The sequence below is a fragment of the Mobula hypostoma genome, chromosome X1, assembly GCF_963921235.1.
Source record: "Mobula hypostoma chromosome X1, sMobHyp1.1, whole genome shotgun sequence".
NCBI classification, from domain to species: Eukaryota; Metazoa; Chordata; class Chondrichthyes; order Myliobatiformes; family Myliobatidae; genus Mobula; species Mobula hypostoma.
In genome coordinates this window covers 4606676-4617527 of record NC_086128.1, presented here as the reverse complement: position 1 = coordinate 4617527, position 10852 = coordinate 4606676, and the positions used below count along the sequence as shown (strand labels likewise).

The 10852-nt window shown below is 40.6% G+C and overlaps 1 protein-coding gene across 1 annotated transcript; it reads right to left on the bottom strand.

Moving 5' to 3' along the window:
- Positions 1 to 1007: 1007 nt before the first annotated feature.
- On the bottom strand, positions 1008 to 10507 carry LOC134340485 (interferon beta-2-like). The gene is made up of 4 exons (XM_063037796.1): positions 10325 to 10507; positions 10156 to 10239; positions 1210 to 1449; positions 1008 to 1088 (listed from the first exon to the last, which is right to left on the bottom strand). The coding sequence occupies exons 1-4, from the start codon at positions 10505 to 10507 to the stop codon at positions 1008 to 1010; spliced, it is 588 nt and encodes a 195-aa protein (XP_062893866.1).
- Positions 10508 to 10852: the final 345 nt, after the last annotated feature.

The window sequence follows — 10852 nt, the reverse complement described above, 5'->3', positions numbered from 1 at the left end:
CTGGCAATTAATTGGATGGGAAGATAAGATAGGAAAAGGTGGAGATATTGAGTTGCCTGTGTTTTATGCATTGACCACCGTAGCAATATTTTCTTGTTCACAAGGCATCAGATACTATGAATAAAAATCTGGGCCTTCAATCTTAATCTACGCACAAAAGCCATTAATTCTGCTACTACGAGGTTAGCATTGCAAAATTACAGTGAGGGGCCAAGGTGGAGTGAACAAGGAGGGATGTCAGGAAAGATTTCACTTATTTAAGTTCCTTCTAAATTTTAATTCTATTTAAATTCCTCATTTTAGGAAGGGATGGAATCGGAAAAGGGTTACTTGTATTTGAGATGCAGTTCTCTTTGGGAAAATAAAGATGGAATTGAGCTAAAGCCAACTAGTAACCTACTGAAGCACATTTAAAGTAAGTAAGGTCGGGTAACCATGATTAGGTTAGGGTTAAATTGGGTTGTCGGGTTGCTGGGGCAGCATGGCTCAAAGGGCCAGAAGGGCCTATCTTGTGTTGTATCTCTAAATAAACTAAAATAAATAACTTCTCACAATGCACTTCCAGCAAGTACACCCGCACTAGAAATTGAAATCATGGATCCACATGTCTAATATAGTATATAAAAATAAATTATTACACCATTTATTAGTGGATATCAGATGCTAATCCTCATTCTAAGACAAATAAAACCAGAAGTTGTTGGAAGCCATTCGGCAGGACAGACAACATTTCTGAACATAATCAAAATTAATGCTTCAATTTGATGGATTTTGTTTGGACCCTGAACCCGAAATGTCAACTCCATTGCCGGACTCCAAAGATGCTGCCTCATCTGTTACAAAATATCCAAAATTTTCAGTTTTCAATTTAATTTTATGCTATCCTTGGCAATTTTCTTTCACCTTCACTAGCACATCAGCATCACAAACTGTAAATAAATACATGAACATAGTTGTACTGTTCAATTAAATATCTTGGAATTTTGAGATTTTTTTGCATAAATAATTTATTCCAGTAACTTGGAGATATTTTCAATAGTTCTTCGGGTTTTAATTCGGATGTGTTCCCAAGCACATAGACTGTACTCCTGAAAACAAAACAAAATCTAATATCAAATATATCATAAGCCACTGACAGAAAACGAATGGATTTGTTACTTTTTAGCCAGGACATTTATTTTATCAAAGATATGAAAAATGTAAGTTTACCTTATTTTTCAAAAACCTTCCAATTTTTGCAAAGTACTTTGAAATTCTTATCTTTTTGGTCCCTTTAGATTTTGACAATCGCACTTGTAGATCATATTTCAGTTCCTCAATCTGCCGATGTAGAACTACTTCAAATTTTTCCATGTCATTCTTGTTCCAGTGAATGGAACTGACATTTGTTCTGTAAATGTTGCTGATGTGATGCAGAACTTGATAACCAATCAGAATTCTGTCAGCTATCTGTAGAAAAGACACAATACAGTCCTCAGAGAATGTTAAGAATGTGATTGCAGGACCTCATAGAGTAGCTGAGGCAAGGAACATAGAGACATTAAGGATGAAAGCTTACTGTTTATGGATAAAGTTCGACCAAAAGTCAAACTATGATAAATGGGATTAATATAGTTAGGTGCTTAATGATAGTATGGCCTTGGTTGGGCCAAAAATCTGTGGAATTTGTTGCCACGAGTTGCTGTGGAGGCCAAGTCATTGGGTGCATTTAAGGCAGAGGTAGATAGATTTTTAATTAAGCAGGGTATCAAAGGGTATGAGGAGAAGGCAGGGGAGTGGGGATGACTGGAAGAATTGGATCAGCCCATGATTGAATGGCAGAACAGACTCGATGGGCCAAATGGCCTACTTCTGCTCCTATATCTTATGGTCTTATGGTCAAAGTGTCTACTTCTTTGGCCTGTGACCTGTGACCCGAGGAACAGAAGCAGGAATTGGCCATTCAGACGCTTCTTCCACTTTATAAGTGGCTGATACTTCACCACTTTCAGCACCACTATCCTGTATTTACCCCATATTCCTCCATTTCCTCATTACCTCCAAAATCAATTGATTTCTGTCTTGAATAGAGTCAAACACTGAACCCCTAAATCATGAATTTCAAGGACTCAGCATCCTCTAGATGAAAAAATTTCTTCTCATCCCTGTCCGGGAGAGATTGCACTGGCTGCTCCTGACAGGCCGATAATTTGTACAGCTTTTGCAAACTGATTCTCTAATGTACCTGCTGTAGAAATGTCACATCTGCACTCTGTTGCTGCTGTTCACGAGGAGTGCATTGTGATATAGCTGGTGAAGAGCAGCTGCACATTTGTGACATTAATATTTATGCTGGAGTCCTAAACTCTGGGGCAAAAAATGCAAAGAAATGCAAGCTACTTCATTGCCAATATTCTCCCTGCAAAATCCAGCCATTTGCAATTTACTCTTCTCAATGTTAAAAATAATTCTCTTCTCCATTTTCTTTCACTGCTCTCCTGAAACAGTTCCTTCTTACATCAAGTGTTAATCCTGAGATATCATAGCTCAGTCAGATTTGTATGCACATATTTTATCATATGGAGAAGAACTAAGTCTGACTGTTTCCTTCATTTCTTTTTTATTTACAAGATTGATTTACCCTATATGTTGAATATATTTAAAATGACTATGGTGTGAATAGGTTATATTTTACATTAAATAGGAAAAATATAATCACGATGCATAATGTAAGTTTGCAAGTCTATGCACAGAATAATATGTATTCTGGATCAGCCTCTGGCACAGTTCTTCCACTCCTTAAGCCTGTCACCCCTACTGGGCATAGGCCATTGACAGCAGCTCACCAAAGTCCTCTGTCCTGGGCCAGTCTTCAAAGTTGTCCCCAGGTATAGCCCATCTTACATCTCCTAGATGAAGATCCTTCCTCTCCCAGGGGTGAGCTGCTTGGCGGTTCTGTTGGCATTTCAATAGCTCTGTTTTTTTTACGGGATAGGGTTACTAGACCCACACCCAACACTCCTCCCTTTGCAAGCCAGGCTTGGGACCGTCCATGGTGAAATTCTCTGGCACAGCTGGAAGGTCCAAATTCATCTAATTCTAGTGAGTTAAGTACAAAATTGCAGGCTGAATTTTGAGTGATTAATGAGGGAGGCACTGTCAGAAGTGTTATTTACTTTGAGGCAATATTAAACTAACGATCACTCTCCTCTCTCAGGTTCAAAGTTCAAAGTAAATTTATTATCAGAGTGCATATACTGTATGTCACCATATACAACCCTGACATTCGTTTTCTTGCGGGCAGTCACAGTAGAACAGAGAAACACAATAGAATCAATAAAAAAACTACACACAAAGATTGACAAACAACTAATGTGCAAAAGAAGGCAAACTGTGCAAAAAAAAATCCAAATAAAATAATAATAAATAATACTGAGACCATGAGTTATAGAGTTATTCAAAGTGAGTCTATGGGTAACGGAATCAATCAGTGTTGAGGTGAGTGAAGTTACCCACACTAGTTTAGGAGCCTGATGATTGAGGGGTAATAATTGTTCCTGAACCTGGTGCTGAGAGTCCTACAGCTCCTGTACCTTCTTCCTGATGTCAGCAGCAAGAAAATAGCATGACCTGAGTGCTGAGCGTGCTTGATGATGTCATCAATAGACATCCCAAAACTTACTTTCTAGTTATTATCACTTTTTTTAATTTATGGGAGCTTCTTTTGTGCAAGTAATATGCTACATTTTCTTACTACAATGATTACACTTTGAAAATAATTCACTAGCTACAAAGTGTTTCAGTGTACCCTGAATTTGTAGAAAGTGGTACATAATGTAAAACATTTTCCGTGAAAAAATGACACAGATTTAACATTAAGATTAAAAGTTTTGTCAGAAAGGATTCTGCTCTTTTGCTTTTAAAATTAGCTCAAGCTGAGATGATAGAATGTTTTGCTTCTTGTTGGCTGTTAAAGAGCTCAGCATTTAACACCATCATCCCCTCAAAACTGATCAGTGAACTTCCAGACCTTGGCCTCAACACCTTGTGCAATTGGATCCTGAGTTTCCACACTTGTAGACCCCAATGAGTTTGGACTGGCAAAAGTGTCTCCTCCACAGTCTCTACCAGCACAGGAGCACTGCAGGGCTGTGTGCTTAGCCCCCTGCTCTACTTACTTTACACCTGTGACTGTGTGGCTAAGCACAGCTCCAACACCATATACAAGTTTGCTGATGACACCACTGTTGTGGGCCATATCAATAGAGGTGATGAATCAGCAAACAGGAGGGAGACTGGAAACGTGACTGAGCGGTGTAATAGCAACAACCTCTCACTCAATGTCAATAAGACCAAGGAACTGATTGTTGACTTCAGGGGAGGGAAATCTGTGGTCCATGAGCCAGTAATCATTGGAAGATCAGAGGCGGAGAGGGTCAGTAACTTTAAATTCCTGGATGTCACTATCTCAGAGGACCTGTCCTGGACCCATTACATAAATATAATTGTGAAAAGGTACAACAGCACCTTTACTTCCTCAGGATTCTAGGGAGGTTTGGCATGTCATCAAAAACCTTGGCAAACTTCTATAGATAAAGTGTGTTGACTGGCTGCATTATGGCCTGGTATGGGAACACCAATGCCTTTAAGCAGAAAATCCTACAAAAGGTAGTGGATTCAGCCAAGTATATCATGGGTAAAACCCTCCCAACCATTAGACTATAAGACCATATGACCATAAGACATAGGAGCAGAATTAGGTCATTTGGCCTAAACCATTGAGCATATCTACATGAAACGCTGTCGCAGGAAAGCAGCATCCATCATCAAAGATCCTCACCACCCAGGCCATGCTCTTTTCTCACTGCTGCCATCAGGGAGAAGGTACAGGAGCCTCAGGACTCACACCACCGGGTTCAAGAACCGTTACTACCCCTCAACCATCAGGCTCCTGACCAAAAGGGGATAACTACACTCATTGAAGGACTCTGTTATATTGTTATTTCAAGCTTGTTATTTATTACTATCTATTTATTATCTGCATTTGCACAGTTTGTTTACAGTTTACAGTTACTGTTCTATAGATTTGCTAAGTATGCCCGCAGAAAAAGAATCTCAGGGTTGTACGTGGTGACATGTATGTACTCTGATAATAAATTTTACTTTGTACTTTGAACTTTTATGTGAAATCTGTTTCAACTCAGTCCTGTAGTTTGATGTGCAATCTGAAACCACAGTTTAATATTAACAGCCTCAAATTTAAATATTTCTCAGAGGTTCTATCAAGATGGGCGATGTTGTAACTGGAAATATTCCAGTTGGGCACTATGAATGCTCTGTTTACCTGCTCTGGTGTGATAAATTTAATTTTAAAGTTCAAAGTACATTTATTATCAAAGAATGTATACATTGTAAAGCCTTGAGATCTGTCCCCGAACAGGCAGCCACGAAATAAGGGAACCCAAAAAAAGAGCCCATATATATAAAACAGACTGTCAAACACCCAATGTGCAATGAAAAAAAAGCATAATGCAAACAGTAACTACAAGCAAATAGTGCTTCTGAACTGAAGTCTGTAAAGAGAGTCAGAGATCCATAGTTCAGCACAAAGCCTAGGAGCAGTGATTTGAACCTGCCCCCACCCCCTCGCCTTGAGCCCCTCCACTCTGACTTTTTCAATCTGGCCTGGCGCCTACTTTCAAACCCAACGTCAGGTTCTGCTGCTTCTGAACCAGGCCCCACCTCGCCTTGGGCCTCGGCAACCTGACCTTTTCAATCTGGCCCAGCACTTAAATCTCCATCCGAACAACAGGTTCTGCCACTGGGAAATGCCAGACTTCGCCGACTTGATCAGCCTGTAAATCTCCATCCAAGCAACGAGTTTATTTTGTTTTTACCTTAAATTTCAGTCACAAAAAAAAAATTCCTTTTCTGAGTTGTGGTATTTCTCATTATCAGAATGCTCCTGGGTTTTCCTTATTTCTTTTCACTCTGTTGATTGAAGATTCATTGTATGGTATCCTTTTCATTGCTGTCCACCTCAGAACCATGGAACCCTTTACATCTTCATCTTCTTTATCGCCCTTTTTTTTACAACTTTCTAAGATATTAATTCTCTTCAGTTATTTTAGAATAGTTAATCTTGCCTGGAACATGAACCAGTTTCTCAATTTTACAACAGAACTCAGCCAAATATGTTAATGTCATCTCATTGCTTAAGTCATTCAATATATGGAGGAGGATAGAGCTTAATAGATATTTTCCTTCAGTTTCTATTTATCTATCTATCTATCTATCTATCTATCTATCTATCTATATATATATATGTATAGAGAGAGAGAGAGAGAGAGAGAGGGGAAGAGTAGATGTACAACAAACACATCAAAGTTGCTGGTGAACACAGCAGGCCAGGCAGCATCTCTAGGAAGAGGTGCAGTCGACGTTTCAGGCCGAGAACCTTTGTCAGGACTGCTAGTCCTGACGAAGGTTCTCGGCCTGAAACGTCGACTGCACCTCTTCCTAGAGATGTTGCCTGGCCTGCTGCGTTCACCAGCAACTTTGATGTGTGTTGCTTGAATTTCCAGCATCTGCAGAATTCCTGTTGTTTGTAGATGTGCAACAGTTCATTTGAAAGAACAGATAAGATCTGTGTGGTAGAGAGTATATTGGCTGGCTGTGTCACAGCCTGCTGGAAACACCAATGCCCTTGAACTGAAAGTCTTACAAAAAGAGGTGGATTCAGCTCAGTCTATCATGGGTAAAGCCCTCCCCACCATTGAGCACATCTATGTGAAACTGTTATGGTTATTATTCTATAGATTTATTGGGTATGTCCACAGAAAGTTAATCTCAGGGTTGTATATGGTGATATATGTACTTTGATAATAAATTTACTTTCAACTTTGATTTTGCAATATGCTCTTCCAATATACTTCAAATTATACTTATATAATTGCTAGTTAATCAACTTGGCATTTTGTTCCTTGAAACAGTCCCTTTATAAGATTATTATAAAGGTATTTTCTGCTTTGAAGTAATCCATTTAGAAGATTATTAAAAAGGGTACTATGTATCAAATCTACTACAAAAGCATAGCAAACAGGTTTTAGTTCCGCCAGTTGAGATGGCCAAAGAGACTGCATTGTTCCAGTGAAAAATAACCTTGCATGAGCACTGTGATGCGGAAAAAGAAATAGCAATGGACCCAGCAAGACCATAGCTAATTCTGATCTTTCAACTGACATTACTGATGAATTGAAAAGAAATTGTTCTTGAAGAGAAGAGCATGAAAAGCACGACAGACATTTACACAAACAGTGAGACAGACAAAATAGTGATGCAACAGAATGTTCTGGTCCAAACTTGATCCTGACCTCGGGTCTGTCTGCTTGGAGAGTGCACATTCTTCCCATGGCCTTGTGGGGTTTCTCACTCTAATTTCTCCCACATCCCAAAGATGTGCTGATAAATTAATTGGGCACTGTAAATTATCCTAGTGCTACATACATAGTGCTTTCTCTCTCTCTATAAATATATACATATCTAGAGAGAGAGAGAGAGAGAGAGAGAGAGAGAGAGGGTGAGGGAGAGGGAGGGAGGGGAGGGAGGGAGAGAGGAAGGTGGGGAAAGAGAGACCCATCTGTAGCTGTGATATGTCAGTAAATAAAATTCTTCTGCCTTTTCCGGTTTAAAGAGCGAGCTGTGTAATGTGTTTCATGTTGATTGTGTAGGGATGACTGTTATGTTGAGACTGTTACCTCATAAAAAAACAGTCATGTGACTGGCTGCAATTATCTAAAGGGGAACACCCAACCAGACCAGACAGGCTTTTGGAGAAACAGATATGTGGTGCTGTGTCTGGCATTTCCTTATTGCCAGCATTAAACATAGAACTTAAGCATCACCCTCCCCACCCTCCCACTCTTCCAATCTTCGAATCCCCCCCCCCATCCAACATAATAACTGTCTTTGTCAGAAGCAACTCTAACCTAGTTCTGAAGTTGCAATCCTGTTTCATTTGGTGGTCAAACAGACACCGTTCATTCTGAACGGACCTGATCATGAACAAAACTCCTCGTTTACCTAGTACTTCTTTTGTTCTCAAGACACATCCACATAGATTCTGAGGAACAGAACAGTTTATTTTTATTAAGTGGTGGGCAATGTACACCACCTACCACACAGACGGAGGTCTTGATCCAATGGCTAAAATGACTGCAGAGTGGGTTCTACTGTGCAGACTAAGCATGTTCAGCAAATGGACTCATGGATGGGCACAGGCACACATACTACAGATGCATAGACTCAGGGCATTGGGCATCACAGGTACAAGGAGGCAGAGAGCCATTGGCAACATCACCGAGTCAGCAGAGAAAGCCTCAAGACGGCTTTGGATGAAGGGAGCAAGTCCGTGGAGTTCTGAAGCATATGCTACCTGAACACAAGTTGTGGCTTCATCAACTATGGCTGGGTCGCCTGGGTGAGGGGGCCCGATGTTGAGAGACCCAAAACACCCGATGACCCCAGGTTACATCACTGTTGATGCATTCGGAGCATCGTGAGATATATTCTTCAAAAATTATATACACTGGTGCACTCTAAACACACACACATAATCTTGCCAAGCCCTCTTCATCGACCAACATCCCTCACCTCGTCCTCTTCTATTTCAATAAATGAAAATTTAAAAATAAAACAACTGGAAAACTGAAATGAAGCAGAGAATTCTGGAACACTCCGCAGCATCTCTGGGAAAAGGAAATAGTGTTCATGTTTCAGGGTCAAACTCTTTAATCAGAACTGGTAAGCAGAAAAAAAAGATAGTGTGGAGTTTCAGGGAGGTTTGGGAATAGATGGATAAACCTTCGTCCTGCAGCACTACCGATCTATAAAGCAATGATGACGGAAGTTGCGCCAGTGGGAAGTCTGTCCGCTTGTCATTGATCATGGATCATTAATACAATATATTCACCAATAAATTCAATAGAAATTTCAAAAAGAGCCTGTTTGTCCAGAAAGCGGGGAAAAGGTTCACTTTACAATTTCTTAAGGCATAGGAGCAGAAACGGGCCATTCGGCCCGTCAAGTCTGCTCCATTCCCTTCAGGAATGGTGAAGCGCCTGAGTTATTAAGTGAAATGAAGTAAATATATATAGTGCAAAGTTAAATCATAATTTATATCTTTCATTTCAAGATACGTTGTTAAAAGTGTCAACGAGCTTAAGGAAAGTAGAATTGTTCTATTCGAAATGCGATGTGTCATTGCACCTGCATATGCACCGGGAAAATTCTTTGTCCTTCTTTCGCTTAAAACCCGAATCTTGATTCACTTCTCTCTCTGGTATCTCGAAACAAACACGTGTCACCCACACTTTAATGTTTCGAGGAGTCGGTCTCACAATTTGAGTCTGCCGGGAAACCCGCAGCATGGCATCCACCACCACACCCACTGGTGCACTGTCAGTATTGGGCTTCCAACAGTTTTCCATATTAAACATTCCAACCGGTTTCTAACTGTGACTCAGTTGCAATGTTCTCAACTTCTGAGCTAGAAATGTGCCCTTCCCGTTCTTCCGCCTCGTGACCCATTATCAGACCGATACACACAAACTACTGGAGGATGTCGACAGGTTTGGCAACATCTATGGAGGGGACTAAACAATCTTCAGATCACCAGCCATCTTGTACTGCTCCCCCTCCCCCATCTTCTTACTCCGGCTTCTGCCCCTTTCCTTTCCAGTCTTGATGGAGGGTCTCGGCCATTGACTGTTTATTCCCCTTCATAGATGCGTCCTGACTTGTTCCGTGTGGATCCACATTTCGTGTGGATTGCTCAAGATTTCCAGCACCTGCAGAATCCCTTGTGTCTCTCTCAGACCGGTAACCTTTCAAGATAACTGGTTCAATATCGGTACAATCTACTTTCTCTGGAACAGGTGAGCAGCCAAAAGCACTCGTTATTATTTGAGAGGAAGGCAGAGAAGTTTGCCCAGTGTCCTGCCCAGAATGAATGAGCATTTGCATTTCCTACCTTACAACATTGAGAATAGTTACATGTTAAATTAGTAGGGACATGTCCAGGCGTGTAAAAACTAAGCTGATTTCTTAGCAGTCATATACCAATTTCCTTCCAAATCCTCTGGAATGACACCGAACCTAATCCTCCGCACACTTTACCTTTGCATTTGCTGCAATTCCCATCAGGTCGAGGGCTTTGATTTTCATTCCTTGCGATCTGCAATGAATTGGGAAGCTGCTGTGCTGAAATCGGAGAGATTCTTCGTTAATATCATGACACGCTGCGTTGATAAAGTAAATGAGACTGCATTCTGTTTTAGAAACTCACGATTAAATCGAGCTTTTGCAAGGTTTCTTTGTTGAGGTGTCGGTGCAAGTCCAGTCTGAAATCGTCACTCAATGACACGCACGACAGGGCGAATAGAAGGACAAGTTGCCGAGCGCAAGTTAAAGACATTTCCACAGCACGGTCACTCTGGAATAGCGCAGTGAATAGCGCAGCACGGCTCATGTTCGCTTCGAAAAAGAAAACCACCGTTCTACCAATTTACCAAATCAATAATCGCTGAAAGACTGAATATCACCAACTGGAGACGAATTCAATGTTGAGAAATTGCATCGGTCCCCTAATAAAACCACAGAAGCCACATATTTACATCTCAAAAGTGAAAACTAAATCATACTCATTTTCAGATCGAGGGCGACAGTTAAATAATATCGAGGAGAAAAAAGTACCATGAGTTACCTCATGCAATTAACTAATAACCGAAGTGTTCTGCAACAAGTAGAAATTACCCGAACGTTAATCCTAACCAGTTCAGGTTTCGTGAACCAGACGTATACCGAAATTGTCTGG

What these genes read in the sequence shown, in the direction of transcription:
- LOC134340485 (XM_063037796.1), bottom strand. Translation starts at nt 10,507, where the DNA reads ATGAGCCGTGCTGCGCTATTCACTGCGCTATTCCAGAGTGACCGTGCT. An exon ending in GAATTGCAGCAAATGCAAAG is followed by an intron (nt 1,450 to 10,155) that starts GTAAAGTGTGCG and finishes TCTTTTCTACAG; the next exon opens with ATAGCTGACAGAATTCTGAT. An exon ending in GAAGGTTTTTGAAAAATAAG is followed by an intron (nt 1,089 to 1,209) that starts GTAAACTTACAT and finishes TTTTGTTTTCAG; the next exon opens with GAGTACAGTCTATGTGCTTG.